Source organism: Mycetomoellerius zeteki, unplaced genomic scaffold (assembly GCF_001594055.1).
Source record: "Mycetomoellerius zeteki isolate Tzet28-1 unplaced genomic scaffold, Tzet1.0 scaffold146, whole genome shotgun sequence".
NCBI classification, from domain to species: Eukaryota; Metazoa; Arthropoda; class Insecta; order Hymenoptera; family Formicidae; genus Mycetomoellerius; species Mycetomoellerius zeteki.
Genome location: NW_017256404.1, coordinates 507,766 through 530,683, shown reverse-complemented (window position 1 = coordinate 530,683; position 22,918 = coordinate 507,766). Strand labels below are relative to the sequence as shown.

General features: G+C 38.2%; 1 protein-coding gene across 4 annotated transcripts in view; it reads left to right on the top strand.

The window, feature by feature from the left end:
• The window catches only part of hth (Meis homeobox homothorax), a 418,172-nt gene that overhangs the window by 176,208 nt on the left and 219,046 nt on the right, over window positions 1–22,918 (top strand). For all 4 annotated transcript variants that reach the window (XM_018462843.1, XM_018462842.1, XM_018462840.1 and 1 more), the window contains exon 8: window positions 19,225–19,233. In XM_018462843.1, the coding sequence (XP_018318345.1) occupies window positions 19,225–19,233 (9 nt within the window). The remainder of the gene's footprint in view (window positions 1–19,224; window positions 19,234–22,918) is intronic.

The following is a 22,918-nucleotide window of genomic DNA, read 5'->3' as shown; positions in this document are numbered from 1 at the left end:
ATATTTTTATAATTCACTGTTTTGTGACGAATTGAAACGATAATGATAAGAAAGAGTAACAATACGAAAAATAATTTTACTTTAAATTCTCCAGAGAAATTAGTATACACAAATTTAGGAAAACAGAAAGAGAGCAAGATGTAGAAATTAAAAAATTTTTTCGACATATCGTGTTGATCGTTAAACACAAAAAGACATAAGTAAATGCGAGTTTGGTTAGTAAACATCGATCGAGGATTTCAAGCTCGGTTTACGCCTGTCACTTCACTGTCCGGTCCGAGCGAATACTCGTAATAATTCCTGTTTAATGCTGGTGGCAAAAGACGGCGAAGACTATGATACGGAGACTATGTCACGATGGGCGATGTAACAGCTTCCATCGACCTCGAAACAGAATGTCATTGAAGATACATGGTTTGGATCAGAAGGAGACAACAGATGCGGCAGAAATGAACGCGGGAGATACTCCGGTAGTGAAAAGTTTCGAGCCAATAATGTGAGTAGGCTCCGTCTTCTTAAGGACCGAACAAATATGTTCAAACACGCTCGAGCGGCGGAGCGACACTCGTGCAAGCAACAAACCTTCTTCAGCAGTATCCTAATCCAATACCTTCTGTCGAGCTCCAATGCCAAGTGCTCTTCATATCGTGTCTCGTGCCTTCGCTTTTGCTTAGAAAAGAATTGGAAAGAACGGCGATTTCGTACATTTAAAAATAATCCTCGAATTTTCATGTGGGCGACACTCAAGAGGTGTTTATAAAGAGACTTTTACGACCCGTATAGCTTTACATTTCGTACACGTTCGGTGATAATGCAAATAGATTGATAATTAAAACTATCTGTCGCGAGTATTTCGATTATCGCATGTATCGTACATACATCTCTTCTTGATGCACTGCGATAATAATTAAGAATCCTTGGCCACAACGTACGTATATGTGAGATCGAAGCGAGAATAATTTTCGCCGTCCTGGCGATAAGAACCGGTTACCAGCGGCGCAATCGTGCGAATACAATATGCCTTACGCGGCGCAAAATCACTCGGAAATGCAACTGCATTGGATTCGGTCATGCAATTTCAATATTATTATTAAGTTGATTATTTGAATTTTTTACATTTGTATGAATTTTAAAATGTACAATATTTTATTATTAAAATTATCATTGTAAAAAATTATCAAAGATTATATAAAAAAATAACTAAAAATTATAATAATCAAGGAACAAAATCTTTTTGATTTCTAATCATTTGTAGCATCTTGAACATAATGGAGATTTCAAATATCACACACACAGTTTGTGCACGTAGCTATATAACGTATCCGCTACTGACAGTTGTATGAAGATTTGTCCAAAATCGAAGCGTTCGAGGATGCTTCACCGCTTACGCCAGTGTTGGTCGCACATATCGTCCTCTTACCGTTACGTTCACCTGGGCACTGGGCAGTGAGAGAGAAAAAGAGGGAGGAAGGGAAGGGGCGGAAAGAGAGAATCGTCGTGCCGTTGCTGCTGCTGGTGCTTGTTATCGCTCGCAGGTTCATGCCAGCGGACAGTTAAGACTGAAATTCGCTGGACATAATGATACGAGGTGGTTAAACGGAGAGGTGTGCCGGAACCGACCTACCTTTTAACGTTTTCTCGCATCCACCCTCGCGTGAAAACACGCACGCTGACCATTATGAGGGTGGAAACACCTCGAAATCATCAAAGACAGAGATCGCTTCGCAATATTGCGTTCCGTCACGGATGTAGTTCCTAAATTAACTTTATTTCGATATCATCGAATGATATATTTATTTCGTATGTCAATATATTATATTTCATGCAATTTTATATTAGTATGGCATATTTTTATAATTAATAGAAGAACTTTTATATTCTGCGTTCTATTGTCTTCATTCAATTAACATTCTATCAAAATAGCAGTCGCTGTAAAGGACAAAACGTTTGTAAATAATTTTAATATTTCATTGCAAGTATGATCTCATTTGATTGGTATTCGGAAAAGCAAATATACTCGAATCTTTGAATTTATGAATCTTATTTTTCGTTTACTTCCATTCTAAAACTTATCTCGATTAAACTATTTCGTTAGACGTACTTGAGTTGTAATTGGTTTCTATAATTTCTATAGTATTTATTCCATTATATCCATCATGTGTCCCCTATATTGAGTTTAACAATATTTAAAAGAAACAGAACAAATGAGTACCGAGCGGTAATCAGAAGCAACGACAAAGTATAATGCAAAGAGCAATTTCGCGGATGTAGAATAGCAATGTACCATACTCTTATAAGAATTAAAGATAAGAGTAAGAAAAAGAAAGGAAGGAAAGAAGGAAGGAAGAAAGACGCAAAAGACAACGCAGCATAAGAGGCAAAGTCTCGAAGGTGTAACCGCAGCCACGCCCCAATTAGGTTCTCCAGACGGTTTACGGCTGTAGCTGAGCTGGTATTTATGATGAGAATGTCCGCACCTGTGGTGACACTCGCCACCGAGCCACCAGCAACCCCTCTTGGAGCACAGCGCGAGAGTGTTTTATGGCGCGCAGATAGCCTCACGCACACCTTCCCGGGCATTAGCTACAGCTAGGTGATATATGACGCGTATATTGCTCTTGGTGAACGGCGAACCGCCGCGAGCCACTCTATCCCTACGCGATCCTATATCCACGTCGTTCCTTATTTCCAGATGCCCGGGCCCTCTGCCTTGGAAACTTTTCAGGATGGCGAGCAAAGACGCGCTGGTCATTTTAGATTCTGGCCGAGAAGCCGCTCGACACTATCTTCCTCTCTTCCTTCTTCTTTTACACATACACACATTTCTAAGATATTCTTATACTCTCTCTTGTTATTTTTGTACATATAATTTACTTTTCCAACTATCTTAACATTGAATTTTTAGAGCGTGAATCAATTATTATAAATGAAAAATGAAAAATAAGAAATCTCTGAAGGTGATACATAGTTTATATTTGATATTTCTTTTATTTTATATAATATTAGTTTCACAAAAAAATGATTATGTATTTAGCATCTTTGTTGGGCGAATAAGATTTATAACTTAGACTTATGCACGAGCAGCAAAGTGACTTTACGCATTAAGTATCTGTCTGTCACTGTCAAAGATGCATCCTACACCACAGCCTTTACATGGCTCTTCGAAGTTCGAGGGATGCCACTCGCGGTATAAGGAACCAATGAACGTCTCGGATCGGAATTGGCGGCACGACGAAGCGCGACATCAGTAGCCTCTTCGTCACGTAAAGACGTACAAAACGCGGCTGTACCGCTCACTTAGTCCCAGTCGGAGGCGTTCTCGCGCGATAAACATCGATGTACCTCCCGCTGCTGCATCGAGCGACGTTTAAATGCACGAGAAGACGAGTTCTTGTCGTCGTCCTACGCTCCTTCCGCATGAGAGCGCATCTAATGATCGGAGTAATAGTCGCACCATGTTTATGTTTTTTATAACAGTCACGATACGACAAGCATTTAAGGTTGATTATAATAATCAATCTTATTTACTTTTATATAACTTCTATGTATTGTATTTATATAACACATTATATGATATAAATCATATTTTTTATGTTTTATAAAAGTATTCAAATAAAATATAACTGATGTATAAATACTTTGCTGTATAAATAGAAATTTAAATTTTTATACTGTAGTACAAGTTGGTATTACGAGAGAGATTCTAGTATTTTTAATATACTATAGACTTTGAGGAAAAACAGGAAGATCCGAAAGATGTTCTCGACCTCTCGCATTCGCATAGAATGGAATCGATATCCGAAGGAAATTAGCCGGCGCGCTTCGCGTTGGTAGGCGATGAATCACGCGTGCTTCTGTCACGGAGGGTGCTACGGTGGGTACAAGTTACAATTCGATTTCTCGAAATTGACGAAGGAGGGGCTGACGCGAAAGTCTGCGGCCAAACGCAGAGAGAAGGAAGAAAGCGGTGAAGAAGAGCCTTGACTCGACTTGGCTCTCCATCCGCTTCCGCGGGTATCAGCCCGCTATACGAGCTTTAATCGCATTCGAATGCAATGTTGCGGAAAATTTCATTTGAGCGAGGTACGAGGGAGCGAGTGAGCGGGATGGGACAGAGGGATTGGGGGCGGAAGGGGCATGCTCGGGAGAGTGGATCCCGCTGTGACTTTGTCTCGACTTTGCGGACCCCCAGCCGGGTCCTCCACTCGCCGTTCCGCCACGACACATTTGCATATCCACTGCTCGTCCTCAAATGCAATCGTGGCACTGAACGCATCATGATGATCGAATCTTTTTACGACACTACGAATCGTGGTATTATGATAGCGCGATGCTTGAGCTCGAACGTAATTGATAAGTCATCGGCCATCGAGAGTCGTTCATCGAAAGTAATCCGATTTTGCGCTGTATGTATAAGCGCGCGTACGTACTAAAATTAATCGTTATCCGAGTTATTGAGGCATTTTTCGCCATATAGATACATTGTCTTATTTCGTGAATATTTTATAATTTATCTCTGCTATTTTAACGTAATATGTGTATTTCTAAATATAATGCGAGTGATAAATGAATTTTTTGATTAATGCATACTTTCACACACTTCAAAAGGAATTTATCGCTAAAATCTCATAGTCTTTCTTTTTAAGAGAAATATCATGAGATAATGAAATAAAAGTTTTTCACGTAGTCTATCAAAATTATGCAAGTGAAACACTAATGTAATTTTATCGCTGCTACAAACCGCATTTACATACAGGAAGATTCATTTTTTACATTTTTAAACATGAATTTACGGACCTGGACATGATGACAATCCGGGGACGGATCGTGAACGGTGAGGAGAAGCGACAATGGGTTGGGTCGGCATTTACATTTACAACGAGACTGATTGAATCTTGATTGAAAATCCACTTAATTAAGGACGTGCGCCATTATGTTTATTGCCCGGTGAAGTGAGCAAACCGTGCTTGGTCGTCGGTGATTGCAGGGGAGAGTTCCGAATGTTTGACAGGACACGGCCAATCGTCTGTGCTGTACTAAGAATCAATGCGTCGAGTAATTTGATCCGGTGATATACATTTTTGTCAACTATAACAATTTAAATTGATTTAGTCGAATGATTATTGTATGTCTCCGGATTGTAATAGTTAAGTTTATACCAAGTAACGATACAATATTAACTTCAAGATATATATAAGAAAGAAGTCGAAAAGTGAATATGAGGAAAAGCCTTTTCAAAGAAATATGTATAATACTTGTGATATTTCTATGTAGCTAACTTTTTTAAAATTTCTTAAATTTAGATGTAAAATTTTTTATTTCAAGTGACAAAATTATATTGACTAAAATGTATTTAAGACTTGAAAAAAATAAATTATAATTGAGTTTTTCAGTTTCCGCTGCTTAGTAGATACTCATTGTTAGAATCCAACGATTTGCAAGCGATATTGAAGAATTAAACATAGAATATAAAGATAGAGATATATTTTTAAAATGCGTTTACAATGTGAATAAAATCATATTTGTACTCGTAAAAAATTTAGAGCTTTAGAATAGGGAGAACAGTGAAATTTAGGGAGAGTAGCAAATATATCGATTTTCTTAATGGTATTGTCCAATATAAAGTGTACAGTTTATTATCATTTTGTGATCAGCAAAATCGATCGATTCTGCGTTTCTTATGTTTGCAAGATTGCTCCTCATACTCATTCGCTCAGTCTCTTGATGCAATTAACAAAAAATCGCTCGTTAATTGGGATCAAGACGTAACCTCTTGGGCATGCGGACATATAGGGACACGTAGTTATACCAGTATCCCACAGGTACCTTAGGCACTCGTACACGCAAATGACATGTATACACAAATACGCGCACATACGCACACTCATTCAGCAACTCTGCACCACAAGAAATAGCAAACGGCGTGCGAGCCTAATTAATTACTTGTCTACTAATTACTGTAATTATATATTGCCACACCCGCCCGAACCTTCTCGATTGTTCTCACCCCTTCAGTAAACGCTTAATCTAGGCGGAAAGGTTTCCATGACGAGGTGACGGATATATTTTTGATAGTCTTTACGATAATTATATCCAAGTCACATTCGTAATTCCATATCTGGTCGTTCTTCCAGTGTTTTCCTTTTCTTTTTCGTTTTCAATTTTTATTTACACGCTGATTTGTAAAAGAAACCTCAGATTTATCGTCATCGTAGCTTTTCGTTGTAGACAGCGATAATTATTGTGCGGCACACCGCCGTGGTAGCACACCTCGGTACGTTCGAATATAGACGAGACCAAAACAATGACATCGGCCAGTGGGACCGTTGACAGTTGGTCGGTTTTCGCGGGGTTCACTAAATTATCTCATCGCATACTGCGGATGGCAAAAAATGTGACAGCGGATTGGGACAGATGATCGGAATAAACAATTGAGAACGATCGATCTGATCGACAAGTGGGGTTTGCAAAAACTTATCGTCTTCAGAATTACAAGAGAAACGTAATGCATTTCTCGTATTGCGGTTCAATGAGAAGCGCCGATCTCCCAAGATAGGAAAAAAAGAGAACTGTGAAGAGAAACACGACGAATTTCTGCTCACTAGTTTCTAATTAATTCTCGTTGATGAATTATTATATAAAGACTCAGTAGTATAATCGTCGCGTTCATGTGTTTATTTCTATCAATCACAGATTCTTTCTTTTATTTTCTTTATCCAATTGTAGATAGATATGTTAGATAAGACAATCGAGTTACAACAGGAAGATTTTCAATTTAAAAAGCGACAATGCGCGTAAGCGAAAACCACGTCTTGAAAGTGTTATCTGTTTTCCGTAAAGTAAAAGTAACCTTATCGCTATGCAACATGTTGCGTTCCTATCTAGAATTGACATTGCCACATGCAAATGGTGTTATAGTCTTCCTTAATGCGGAGGGACATGTTTTCTTCAGTTTCGTGGATATTCGTCACAATGTGATGTGCGAACAAACGTGTAATGCACGTCATATGGCCATGTGCTACGTTATGGATGTGTATGAGCTGGTCTTCGAAGACCAGACTTGGCGACTTGGAGTGTGACACGCGGAGTGGTATGTTAGCGGTATTAAACTCTTGGTGGCGTGTATGATTGGGCTGGCAGATGTCACTCGTTATGTAAATGTCCGAGTGTTTACAAGAAGACACCTCCAGTAACTAACACTCCACTCGTGGCTATAATGATGCGCTAGAATCTCTCTCCCTTTTCTTCTTCATTTTCTATTTCGCATCCAGTGGCGAAACTCACTAGTATTCTTCATCAAGATGATCGCATCAGCAGTCTTGATTCACATGAGAAACATCGGAACACTTTGCTGTATCTTAATTGGTATAGTTTGTCGCTTAGTATGGGATAAGTGATTTAGGAGAGTACATAATTATTTGATATCGATTTTCTTGCTAAATTAGTTGTTGATAGCCATGGATTTCAATTATACGTGACAATGTATAAGTATGCGATACTCGAGAAGACGTTAAAATAGGTTACGTTTATTTCTCGTTCTCGTTGAAATATTTCAATTTATATACTATAACCGCTTTTAAATATATATAGAGTTTCGTTTGTTTTTTTTTATTCATACTTCTTCAATCATTGCATTGAAAAGACCGGTATGAGACCGGTATCGGACCGTACCTATTCATTATATCATTATATGTTTCTTATATGATTCGTGAAGAATCTACGTACTTCCTAGATATTTCTGATGTTATCTATACAATTTCGAGTTTTCTTATTACATTAGAAGTTAATTAATAAATTTAATATTTATGTTACGCTTATGTAATTATATTTTATTTGTATTGGGAAACGGTTAATTAGATGAGAGAGGCCTCGTCAATAATCCGAATTCAGAATCGTAGAAATTTACGTAATTCGGAAGGATAAGCTAAATCGCGATAAGAGTAATATAATATAAAGATAGATAGAATATTTAAATTAACATTACACATGAATCTTATATGTTTCTTCGATCTTTTCGTACGCCACTGAACGCGCCTTAACGGCTAATTTACCGTAGAAGCATTAATAAATCTTTCCACGAAATCTCGTTTATCAGGACAAATCTGACAGTTGGTCACGCCGCTTGTCTCGCTCGTAATTAATTAGTATCGGCGCCTAATCTGTACTCCGACATTAGCTGATACAAATGAACGGAAGAAAGTGCTATAATGTGGGGAGGGAGGACGCATTCGCCTTCTCTCGCAGTTTGTTAAATCGCTGAGATATAATCAGTATCGATCAACTATTCTTCTCTTCATTATAATTACACCGCGGAATTTTTTTCGTTGAATTAAAGTCCTCTCTCGCTCTCGTTTTCGCTCTCTCTCCGATCGCACTTTCAAGGATCATACGTTAATTGCCGCCTGCATTCACTCGTAAAACCGGGCGATCTCCAAGCGAGTTGCCTTGTATTCTTCAGTTGCGACGCGGCAAGGTCGTACGTGAACGGTGCGGCTCCTTGTAGTCGTGAGATCGTATCTACATCGTATGACGCAGGCAACGATGATCGCTCCATGGCAAGAAGGTATCTTGATCGCCGACGCACAAGGCTGCACTTTATACCGAATTTTTTGTTGATCGCGGGTGTGCTGCGTTGCTCATTCCTGTTCAGTAACCACGCTACAAAGATAATCGGAAAGGATTAGGATATGTGAAATGTCGTTTCTGCTGCTGCGGGCACAAAAATCGTTAATTTTTTCGATATAAATTGATACAATACACGGTACAGCATAAACTTTCTAAATTGAACGATACTGTTCGTGAATGCGATCAGCGAATAATCTCAAAGCTAACGAAGCACAGGTAACGAACTTCTAGCTAACTAAAGACAAATATGAGCACGTTTACATAAATGAACATTAAAAGAAGAAAATAATTTGCATTTTCTTGCAAATGCAATGATAGTTTCGAACATGAATGCTACATAATAAATTAGACACAGTCTGAAGGAGTACCTAATGTAGATAGTAAATGAAGATGAGCTGTGATGCGCTGGAAAGTGCTGAGAGGATATTCACGATATTCTCTCACGTAACGCCAGTGGTATATAGACCCGAGGACTTTGCGTCTCTAATTGCGTTAGATAGCAGTAGCTTTATTAATAACCCTTGCGCAGAATTTCTCGTGATGCAGCGCGAAGCAACAGCGAAGGGATTATCCCGTTCCAATGTGCTGCTCCGCTACGATATCCAGAGACTCGCAGGAAACAAGTCCTGGCACCGCGAAGAAGCAGCCTGGGCCGCGTGAGAGCCAAGAGATAGTGGACACGGCATTTCACTTAAATGATAACCCGTCTTCCTTCGTCCATCGCGCTACGAAGATGGAGAGAAAGGATCGCGGACATCGCAGGACGAACCTTCCTTTCTTATTCTTATGCATCTGCTTCTTCGTGCTGCATTATCTTCGATTTGATCTCGCCGGCGCCTGAGTCGCGAAGGAACGTTCGGTTCTATGTCCATGAAATATCTTGTCACTCGTATTCATTGAAGAATATACGATCGCCAAGGTTCCAATTGGTCATTATCGAAACGATTCCAGATTATCTATAATAAATAAATCGAGATTCTGGAAGTCTTTTGTAAGCTATTGAAAATAGTGATAGAAAATAGAAAAGCTTTCCCTTTCCCACGGTTCAACTTGATAATATCTAGTCTGGCATGAAAACCAAGGCGAGTTTTTCTTTTCTTTTTTGTCTCTCTCTCTCTCTCTCTTTCTCGCATCTCTACCACTGTAGATCCTTGCCGTCTGCTCGGCAGGAAAACCGACATAACTCGATACTGGAGGGGATTTGCATGCGTGTGTGAAATCGCCATGGTATCTTGTTACATGCCATAGTCATTGCGCGCTCGTCGTGATGGTACTTCCAAACGCCATGACGAAACGACAAAGACGACGTGTTGGCGTAGCGATCTTAAAAAATAGTCATTGCAACATTGACAAACTATGATATGCAGATACTTATTGCAAATATACGGGGTGACGGTTAGTGATCAAAAGTCATGTAATGGTATGGGCTACTATCACATAAGCGAATTAAACGAATAGCTATGACGTGGGCGTAGTTGAACACGTCATTCGAAGATAAGAAAGAGACTATACAGCAAAGGAGCAACATCGCGTCTTTATACCTCCTATTGCTGATTATTCTGCACCATGGAACCATTACTTTGTCTCGAACGTGATTCAGGGATATGTCACTGTAAGCGACCGACTTTATCCCCTTATGAGATTATTGAATTCGTTTGAACTACGACACAACACGCGAGTTTATAATTTCCCCTTCCTTGATCGTTTATATTTTTTATGTGCTAGTGAAAATTAAACTCAAGTCTGCACATCTAGAATCTTTTAAAAAATATTATTTATCAAATTTCGAAATGCGCATGATATATATTTTATATAATACTTTTTTGCATATGTAATTCGTAATTTTAAATGTACACGTACTGAACAAATCTCAATGTATTATAGACGGCTTATAGAAATTCGCTGTTACTGTACGAGATGTAAAGAATTCCAACAATGGCTGTTCCAAACCCAATAAAAGTCCCGGTATAATTGAATTGTCGCGGACCTAGATCATTAATACATCGATGTACTGGCAATGCGACAAACCAGGCAGGGATTATTATGGACACGTGGAAATGCGAGACAAAACGGAGGAATTCCTTTCAGAATCGTTAGTATAGGAATAGTAGTTAGTATAAGTATTCTTGCTCGCATAACTAAATGGATACCTACATAGTGGTGGAGAGCGGAATGGCCGGGATCGACATGATGTCTTCCACATCCCAGCTATCTTACACGTGGCACTTACCGGACACGGCAGATAATAATATGGAGAAGAAACTAGTCGTTGCTCCCTCAAGACCTCCCTCTCGGTTGGCTGGCTTTCCTTGCTCCTCAGGCTCCTCCTCCGGTTACTCGCTATACATATCCTTGGCGCTTCCTGCGTAAAGCGAATTCCACGCGCTAAGTACGATTAACGCAACGAGGCGCGTGAGGAATGCAAGCAAAACCGCGACACGCGATGCAACCGCGTTAGTCGGACCATTTGACGCGGAGATCCTACGACGACGTGGGATCCGTATTAATTGTGCGGAAATTTGAAGCATGCGGCTAGACCCCGATCTGTCGAGTTTGCTCACGTATAATTGATTTCTTACTTATCGCGCAGGACGTCCAGTGTTCTCTTCGGAGAATACAAAACTTTTTGTTTCTGAATGTTCCTTCTATTTGTACCGGAAAACGATTTTTCTTGTTTGCGAGATATTTTAAGAAAGACCAGTATGACGCGACGCGCGATGAGAAATCCTCTGTCTTACAAACTTTTACGGAAAGAACGCTTACTACTACGAAAAGAAATGCTCTGTGCTCTGTACAACACACCTGGAAAAAATTCTCTGCTTATAAAGATATTAGTGTTTTTTTCTTTCTCCAAATTTTTTAAATTCTTTTATTTAAAGTCATATGCCAATAACAAAAATGTAATTTCTATTTATCTAAATTGTAATGCCATAATTGTTCAAATCTCGCATACACGTTATTGGAATCACCGAATGAGAAACCACGAGACTCGGACGAGAGCATATTGCATATTTTACATTCTGCTGACGTTCACGCCGGACACAGTTCGTTCTCTGGTACTCTCGGAGTGTCTGCAAAAAGTATGGTAGTTCCGAGGCGAACGGCAGGACCGGGGCCCCGAGTCGGGTCACAAGTTTTGTACTTTTTTGCACGGAGGCTATGGCTGCGGCTGCGGCGTTGCTCGGTTCGTCCGGTATGCGGATCGGAGCAAACCGAGAGCAGGACATCTTCTGACCCGCGACACTGCCTTGTGCCCTTCTCTCGTCTTTAATTTGCGATTCCACGCATCTTTGACCAACTCGGATGTTTGTCGTTCTTCCAATGCGTGCAATAGTTACAATACGATTTTTCTCTTAAAAACAATTTTTTTTATAATACGATTTATGTAAAATATTTAAGATTTGTGTGTTGGTAGCATTAGTTAATACTGACTATATTTTCTAGCTCACTTTTATTTCATGTAATAATTCACGCAACGGGATGTTTATTTTAAGACAGCAACTTTGGCCATTATCATCGACATTAACATAATTTTCAAGCAGTTCAAGATAATTTAGGTAATTTAAAATCTGACATAACATCTGTGTCGCTTTCACCGATGTGATGCGAGATTAGCACTCGACAACAATTGTAATTTAAGGAGGCTGCATTTTCTCCGTTTTCTTACTTTTTTTATTCGCGCCCTTGAATTTGGTGTCAGATAAGTTGCGTGCTTGTCGAGATGATTGTACGAGTATGGTACGCGAGAGGAGGGGAGAGGTTATTTTATTATTTTTATTAAATAGATTCTACCGAATGTCACAATAGATGGTTAAGAACAAAGTTCACGCTTATCCAATATTAGCTGGTCCTGTTTCGAGGAATATCAAATATTTTATTTAATATAATACAAAATGTATTCCCACATGCTATGCGTGCCGATGAAGCGACGAGGACATTGGCGCGGCTACATCTTCGCGGCCATTGTGCTTCTCATGCTAGCGGGGCTCCGAATGTAGGTATCCTCGGATTGTCGTAGGTTCTCAACTTGAATTTCTTATATTACGAAAAATTTGACTTTCGTTGCAATAAGTTTGTTTCTGCGAAATATTAATATCGAAATATTAATATTTTTTTGTAGAATGCTTGCAACATTGCCGATTATACAAATTCAAGCAGTCCAGCACATAGTATTCAACTTTATCTCTCGATTCAAAATTCCGCGCAATTTGTGCCTCCAGCAACTCTCGATTACTCTTCTGCGTGTAGTTACATAAGCAAAGGTTTTTGCGTATGCGATTGCAAAAAATAAATAAAGGAGGAGTTTGTAGTAAATGAACACAACCGTGCATCCGCATGCAGAGAAATTATGTGCACGCAGGTCTCGAGCGCGTATCGCACCTGCCACGCGCAAAACGAACGCGACGTTTACGATGTCAAAGACCTGTTTTCTTTTCGAGAACCTGACGCCGGACATCCTCGCCGGAACAAACTACCTCAAACTTGATTTGCTATGCATATTGTAATATATCCCGATTTTGAAAAAAAGTCATGTGTTTATGTTAGTGTACTATTATTACATCTTCTGCTCTCTTTGCACTAGTATATCACTATATTAATAATATATCACGTATATAATATATTATCGATAATGGAATCGTGGTTATAAATGTGAGTAAATCGGCATCATTGCATGAATTTATAATTGACACTCTTCCAAAGATTCACAATCTTTTAGAGAACCCCTGCCAAGTCGACATCTCGAGGTGTGCGTGACGCACGTACGTGAGGTATACACTGGCACGACCAGTTCTGAGGACACTGTCGTCGGCAGCAAAAACACTATTGAGTTAATCAACTAATTTATAATTAAAATTCCACGATGGGAATTGTTCGGGCCAGCCAATTCTCCGTCAGTCATCGATGCAAACTGTAAGAAGCAAACCAGCTCACTGACTATTTCGCGTTGTTTCGTGGTAATCGCCGTCGAATTCATAGAACATCAATTAACCACTCGTCGACACCCTTTTGTTCTTCTTCGGCTTACGTCTCAGTCTGTTAACTTTGTGCTCGAAAAAAGATCGGCCAAGTTTCGCGGCTCGTCCGGTTCTTCATTTTTGAGCAGAAACGCCATGCGTTTTTACTCATCAAATCACCGAAACAGTAACAAAAAAGTGACAAAATCACTTTTAATAGTCATTTTCTTGAATTTACATGTCAATGTCGCAATTAGTGATAATTACAGTCGTCGAGAAAGGAAATGAGATGATTACAAATACTGCATTTATCGTACTTACAATTAGTAATTACAGCTTAGACATATCTTAATTTCTCTTCGTTTATATTTTAACACTTAAAATATGAAATTCATACGAGTTGCAAATTATTAAACAATAATAATGATAAAAGTTCAAATGTGACTTTTTTATATTTAAGATTTATTACGGTAGAGAGAGAGAGAGAGAGAGAGAGAGAGAGAGAGAGAGAGAGAGAGCGCAACACACAAGTAATAGGTATTTATCGATTTTGCTTTTCTTGTATATAACTAGATGATGAATATCATTTTTGTGACGCATATTATTTTTTTCTCTGGAAAACGAGTGGGTACCTTCTCGTTTGCTAATAACGGTAGGTTTCACGGTAGGGCAATGAGACGACGATGTCACGGACGTTACTTATCGAGTCCTTGTCACTTGACACGCTCCGCCGAACACGATGCTTAGATCGTGTTAATTATCTATACGCGTGTTTGTCATGTCCGCGCCTTTCTGCTTATATGCTGCCATCCATATAGGGCGAATTTTTATTTAGAGATTTTCAAGTCAATTCACTGTATGGCGTAAACGTTTATATTTAGATCTCTTGACATTCGCGATAACACCATTAAATCGCATACATTTATTATCTACTGCATTTTCCGTGAGATCCTTAAATTTTTCCTTGTGGTTTAACGCATTCTATTTCTGACTCAATAATTTAATCGTATTAAAGCTCTACGATTTAAATTATAATCAAGTCTCGTCATCTCATCCACTTCTATTTCTTACATGTCATAATGAATATGAATGTTGAAAATCCGCGGAAATCACGAAAATTCGATGAGTCTGCGCAACGATAATTTTAATACTTCCGAGAACTGTAGCACACAAGCTATCCTATTTAATCAGAATTATGCATCGACATTAATATTATTCTATGTATCTAACTGATATATCACTTTGTCTGATCAATTACTTACTGCTTTCTAGGAGAAATGATTTTCTACCAAACAGTCAATGGAAAAAAAAAAAAAATACGAACCAAGTATATAGCTTTAAATACTTTTTATTGTCAAAAAATTAAGAATACATAAAAAGAAATTTAAATAAGCAACTTGCTGTTTCCTATGGCATATAAAGAATCAGTTGATCGATTTTTTAAAAGAATATTAAAAATTGAACGGTGTTAGTTTAACAAGGCTAAAAAGGAACTGAAACCTGCGAAATTCACACTCTTTTTGCGCAAATCTATTTGTACGACGTGATCTCGATTTCAAAGTACCCTTCATATGCGATTCACTGGACGATCGCGTCTTGATCGATATGGCGCATTTTTGCTTGTTCGTATTGCATGTCTCGTTGAGAGACAAATTGAGCTTACACGCGTCAAAATTCAAGACGCGATCTGTTGGATATTATGCATCCAACACTTTTTCGCGAATACAATGCACTGGGCGTTTTCTTCCACATGACATTCCGCAGTGAGAAATTAAAAGCTGCCTCGATAGAGATACTACCAAGCGGAGTTCGTTCGGCGGATTTACTGTGGCGATTATCCCAATTAACCGTACGCTCTTTCAGTCTTGGCTTGAACTACGAGCTCAAGTGCCACCTGCGGACCAGTTCCCGTGGCGCGGTTTTTGAGCCATACTACATTCAAGTAAGACGTTAAGTGCATCCCGTACGTTTCCGGAGAACATTATGGCCGTCTCGCAAATTCCCATTAGCGGACTTCGTTCTTCCCCTCATCAGCTCTGACTCGTCGCTCCGGCATTAAGCATCAAGCAGGTTTTTCTCCCAGTCGGCCGCTGTTCTGATGAATTCGGCAGATTCCAAACTGGACTCTTCATCGTTGACCACTATCGTCAGTATTACTCTCGCTGCTTTGTTTTTATTGAAAAAAAGTTTTCTTCACATAGAGGCGTGAACTTACAATTTATTTGAAGGATGGAGTTTTTCACTTAAAACTTGTGTTAAATAGAATTCGCTGTACTATTCGAAGGTAACATTACATTATTTTATTTTTTATTCATTTGCGAGTCGAATGTCGATTATGTGATTTTATTCTCCATGAGTACAATACATTTAAGTGAAATATTAGGTATATTTTTACGAAACAAATTTGTTTATAAGTATCCATTAGGATTCGTTTTGACTAACTTTCATCGGTGTCATCCTTTTGGACGGTGTTAAACGTTGGTCGGCTTTTTCTCTCGATCGCTCGCCACGCCGTCGAATTCAGCAGATTCCAAGCTCTGTCTTTTGGCCATTGTCACCGTCCATATTAGCGCAGAGTCAGCGCGGCAGAGGCCGAAGAGATTAATTAGGGACGATATTTTAGCAGCAAAAATGGCGAGGAGGTGGAGGGGAGGCGAGGCAAGAAACGGCAGCATCAACAGCCGTCTTAAGTCGCGCTAACTAATCTGGCAACGCCACGAGACGATCGACTGGACCTCATCGCCCCTTCTCCATAAGAACGTGCTACAAATTAAGCCCGGATCGGTAGAAACCATCTCGAAAATTTAGCAGCCGGTTGCTGTTCCCTATGCTCCATTATCTGTATGTTCGTGAACAGGTCCGGATAATAAGTTTCCATGGCCTGAATTCAGTTATTTTCGAGAACTTCCAATAGATATTAAAGGGAATGTTCTATATTATAAATAAATGAATATCTTTAAATGAAGACATAAAACTTGTTCGGATTCCTGATTTTTTTATGATATTGATATCCGTTTAATTTATTTAATTTATCTATATGATTTCATTTTTTTAAATCATGGTTTATGTTGAAACAAATTGAAACAAGTTTAATATAATTTATTACGCGACAATAGCCTCGTAAATAAAAATAATATATTAATATTTTGAACAAGAGACAAAAAATATTATATTTTACATAAAATCGCTATCTCATGAAATTTAATTTATTTAATACGTATGAAACATTGTCGCAGAAAAGCATCAGGTCATTCTCTTTACCATTGAGAATATTTGGATCGTACAAGGAATGATATCGATAAATCGACTTTGCGTTACTTGAGCAAATCTCTTTTTTGGCAACGGTATACAACGATTGTAATTTACGGTGGCTGTTGTCATCGCATTATTTATTGTATTTATCACATATTTCGTTGATAATATTTTATAGATACGCAGCCAATTCTCATTGAAATCCATTTCCGAGCGTAATATCCGTGTCACAAATTCTTGTAATCGTTAATTTATCTATCCGTTTATGCTATACTTACTGCCTATTGCTTCTATTTTCACGACAAACGAATTATTGGCATCCTCACGAGAGAGCTGCAAGAATAACCGTTGTATAATCTGCGTGCTCCGTCTGTTGAAGCTTGCTATAATTTAAAGTTTGAACGAAGTTATTTTCCTTCCTAGACAGAAAACGCCGACAGTGTTGTTGTACTAGATTAGTAAAGAATTAATTAGTCTTGCAGTTCTGCAGTTCTGCAACTTGTCATTATTTAAATGTAGATAAAACGATTTTTCTTTTAGAAGACATGTTGACATAATTATCAAAATGAATAATCGATTTTTCGATTTTTCAAATTGATCCAATATCGCTTTTTCTCGACAATATATAATAAAAAAAAAAATATAAAAATAAACGAAATGTATGACTTTGAATTAAGGCATAGATTGTTGAATATATTATGCCACTTGATACAAGATTCCGGCACGCCTGCTATCCATTTAGCGATAACTGTGGCTAAAGCAATTTTTCTTTCTTCGGTTGATCGGCAATAAGAGAAACAACGGGCCTTCCTATCTGCAGGAAGTGTTCAGCGTGGCTTTTATCGATCGAAGCAATGTCGATCGGCAGCTAAGGCGCTAATGGGTTAGTCAGCCTGGATACGAACCCGCCGCGTCGCTAGAAGTGTGCAATCGGTCGTAGAAGAGAGGATAGAACGTACGAAAAATGCCCATGCTTTACCTATACTTATCTGCGTGCTATTGCATATTGCATGTATATACACGTGCTACAGCACACGCGAAAAGTGTCGGTTATCTCAGCGGAGACACACAGTCGCGCCTAAGGATAATAAATAAAGATAGACGAAGACAGATACGGGTGTATAGATGCAAGGAGTTTGTGGTGTCTATCTTTTGCCCACACGGAGATTATCTCAAGGAGTTATGAGTGACCGGGCTTTCAGTTTAAATAAAGCTGAGCGCTACGTAGCTCTATATCGATGCCGTTCTTGATTTTCATACGCGTTTAAAACTTGTTTCGACGCGACTCTGTGTCACGCGACGTTCTCTCTCTCTCTCTCTCTCTCTCTCTCTCTCTCTCATGTTGTCTCCCACGAAATATCTATCCTTCTTGGCTATCTCTCAAGTCGACCAAGAGCAACTCTTTGGAACGTTGCCGCCCCGCCTGAACGATATTTCGAATTATACAACAAGCGATTAGTATAAGGAACGGATATTAGACGGCGGCACGAAGCGTGCTCGTTTGTTTCGCAAGGTTTCATTCAGTCGCTCAATTGTTTCGAGCGCCGGCTCCGGTTTGGTTATGATTTATCGTGACGGTTGCCGCGTGCTTACGTGACTCGCATACTTACAATAAGGCAATTAGATTCCGATTCTTTATTTAATAGAAACGATACGAATTGTATGCGCTGGATAAAGAAGTGGGTATTTCTCGCTCGCGTCGCAATACGATCGATCTGGGAGGAGCCGGTATTTTTCAGCGTTCATTGGATAAAGTGCATCCGCGGTAGTTTCGACTTTCATCTCTTCTTGCATGAAATCACAACCAAGAAGAATGCCATTCACGCTCTTAATCCCATTTTGCACGGAAAGCGACTTTTTTTCCTCTGAAATGCTCTTTAGCACTGTAGGGCAATTAACGTGGAATTAGCCGTGTGTTCGCGTCTTCTTATTGTACGTTATACATAAAGTCATTTGGTGCGGCTCTTACCGAAGACTCGGAACTGCGAACTATGTATATACCGTGAACTTCAGCAGAACATGACGAAGCATAAGTATTGATGTAATAATCGTGCATAATTACATCAATATCTTGCAAGTGAAATATTCAATACGTGTAGAAATAAAAATGTATATATTTTGAACTACTTTAAAATTTATTTTATTTTAGTTCCTTTTTAAATCAAAGATTGGAAATAATTATATCAATTCGTAGGCTTATACAAAATGAATAAAACATTGAATGTTAAATTTAAGTATTGCTTTTAATAGTAATACAAAGAATACACATTTTTTTCTAAAATATAATTTTAACTAGAATTATATATATATATTTTATTAATTATATTTTTATTAATTATTAATTATATATATATTTCAGTACTAAAAATAAATATTTCTATTTTTGTTTCAGATGCAATGGGTAAGTGACTCTGTCTTTAGCCAAATCAGCATTATAGGTAAGCGTAATAGAATTGGTAATAGATGGGCTCCTCTTTTTTGAGCAATATAGAAAGTTCTCCCTCGTACTCATATAGCTGCTTGCGAATTAATTATCATAATTAATGAAGCGGTTTGTTAGATTAGCAATTCTTATTTGAGAAAAACCTAGGTCGAGATCGTTCTCATTTGAAATACTTGTCGATTGTCGTAATCGCTCAGTTTGCTCATAATATTAATGTTTACGTACATGTTGTGAAATTATATACTGACGTTGACACGAAACATAATTGCATGCACATGTAAACACGTGTGATACAGTTACGAATATAATTAAAAATAGTTAATACAAAATTTCAGAATGTTAAGAGCTGAAATTAAAATTAAGTGACGCACATGAAATCCATAAATGTAAAAAAATTTGTTTTCCAAATTTACGTGATTTAATTCTGACTGCTTTTATTTCGTCGTCTGCTATATTTGGTGAAATAAATTAAGCGTGACTAAATTCGGACACATCGCGAGCATAATGTTTATAGCCTGCATAAAAAAAAAACATTTTAAGCTAGCAGATAGTAAGAAAGAGAGATAGAATGGCGATTGCTTGTTTCCTCTTTCTCTTTCTCGATTCGATAATAATTCTCTTAATGGATCTTGTCGGTTGTCGGCGACACGGTCTAAACGAGGATCTGTGAAACGATCTTGCGTTACCGATCTGTTACGAGCGCAATGGCCACTCTCTTACATTTCTTCTTAATGCCCTCTTATGCGTGCAGCGTGCGCCGCAATAACGAGGCGCTTCGACTTAATTAGATTAATTAGATTGCAAGCGAGGCGGATCGCGCGGATGGCGCTCGACGAGATCGAGCTGAAGATCTGTCGTTAACCGCATTAACGTCGCTAAATAATCTCTTTTTCTACATGATATTTTTTGAATAAAATTGCTCATTTTACTTGAACATTGTATAATGCAAGAAACATGTACAATTAATTTGGAATTGATCAAATCTTTGAAAATATCAATTTACGCTTGTCTTTTCTCTAATGATTTCTCAATGTTAGATTAATTATACTGCACATGTTACGTGTATTTTATACTTATTGTATGTTATATTCACTGAGGTTTTAAAACAGTATTAGTCTAAAGATGGTAAAATGTGATTTAAGAATGGTAATTCGTAAACATTAATACCTTACGTTGGTTTTGCTAGCAAACCAAGTAACATGGCATCTGTTAGTAATATCGAATAATAGAAAACGTAGGCTAAACGACGTATGGGTATTAACAATCTTGAACGAATTGCTCTCATCTTTCTTCAGGTAGTCTTTAACAACTCATGTAACTATCATTAATCCTTTGGCTAAGTACAAAAACTCATATAATCAATCTCTGTGAAATAGTAGATATCGTTACAATCATCTTATTAGTATCTTAGTGCTATCCAATCAAATCAAATTATGTCAATGGTATGTAATTTAGTCTCACCGATTAATCGTTAAACTTATAAAATTTATATCGTTGGCGAATTATAAACACCGTTACTAATTTAAGTTAAATAATGCAACCGCATTATTAAAAAAGTAAAAACATATTTCGAATATTTATTACGTATATATGAACAATATTATTTACTTTTTAACAGTATTATTAACTAATTCAAGTGAAATTTGATAAATTATCATTTGATGAAATGTATGTTGAAAAGAAAGCTCAAAAGTCTCATCGTAGAAGAGTGCGCTCCTTTTTTTGAACGGTGATCTATTCGCCAACCAGCCGATGATTATTGGAGAAGTGTAGTGCACGGTTAGGTTCATCCAGTTCAGTTGGACCTTTTCTCGTGATCACGAGTAAAAAAACTTTCCCACTTTTTAGTCTAATTAGTTGCATTTTTTAGATCGTGTACACGTGCAGGACGAACCCACGAAACGAACTATTGGGAAGTGTGACTGAGGGAAAAAATATAACTGTAGAGGAAGAAAGACATTGGAAGATAAAACGCGCGAGAGAAAGCTGAAGTTAAAAATTAACTTGCGCAATTTGAATCGTTATATGATATTTAGCATTGTGCTTTTCAGTTTCGTCCTGAAGTACACAAAACGAATCTTTCGACGGAATTCCACGATAAGAGATATACGTGAAATGCTCGCTACATCAGGCATCATTGCGACGCTTAAAGTGTAATTATCAGTCGTGACTTGAAGTAGTCATTAACGCTTACGGCAAGAAGCTTCTTATGGATACATGGTGGCTAGGTAGATCGTTGAAGTGTGCATTAGTCGTTCGACTACGGTACTTGAATGATATATTATCTATAGATATCAGAAATCGTCAGAATAGCGTCGATTCATGATTTCCGTTGCGGTACAAGATTCACGTATAATTTAATACTTTGTAATAATGTAGATAGTTGAAAAATGTTGATATGAAAAAATGGTAGATGATCATTAACTCGTTTGTGGATGTTTTCGCACTTCTGTATGGCTAACAATATCAGGACTAATTGCTTCAGAATTCTGACAGGGATAAGAGCACTCCTCATTAAGCATATGTATATATTTTGCATTATATGATGTTAGATAAGTGAACATAAGGAAATTGAAGGAGGAGTATACTAATTTAATACATGCGTTCGCGTTCGACGATTCGCATGAAATTAATTTCGTGCCAACGCATCGTGTCCGAGAGAAATTAATTTTGTACTGTCCATCCTTATAAAAATATGATTATGAACGGCGTGTATTACAAGCGGCTTAAATTGAGCGCGGCGGTAAATCAAGTATGGATGGGCAGTTAATTAAAAAATTCGGTAGTAGCCGTGAAAGGTTGGAATTAAATTTAGGGGCAAGATACGATTAACGACGCGTGTTTATACTTATTGGATACTAAGGCCGATTGAATCTGACGTAACAGTGGCAATTTTGGGGAAGGTCTGATGATAAGATAAAATGACTTGTTTGCAGATGTTGTCTCTTTGATCTCTTTATATTGTTTGTATTTCATTTTATGCGATTGTATGTTTTTTTTAGCGTTTTTTCATAAATAAGCATTAATTTTTTTCTCTTTTTCTCTATCACAGTCATTATCTTAGTATCTATTTCTTTTTCCCATCACGAATGTCTTACCGTAACATGTATTAATAAAATAGATATGCTTTCGTGGGAGATCGTCGATATATAATAAGTGTTGGCCGCTGTTTGAATTAATTCGGTATAACTGAATTCGTAACGACCAGCGTGTTGTCAGAACGCCCGCATCCTTGTGTCCATTTCCTGTGATAACGCGTATACTTATGCGTATACAAGCGAACGCATCAGAGACACCGTTGCCTTCGCAAAACTGGCGAGATGGATAAGATAAGAAACCCTTACTTTTTCGATTATTGATCGTTCTCGGTTGCTCTGAAGACTCTTTGGCACCTCATTTTGTGATGCAGAAGTCTCCTTAGCTGCCATTGTACGATCTCGAACGGAGTCGTAATGGCACGTTTGTCAGGTCGTCCGACAATTAGAATGCAAATCTGCGATGCTCGCATATGCATATGCACAATCTGGTTCCATAGCCATTCGCGGCCCGTGTGCGGCTCTATCCGCCAGATCTCGGCCCACCAAAATCCATTCATCCTGAGCACTTTTTAGCGCAATCCGTCGATCGGACCCCAATTTTATCA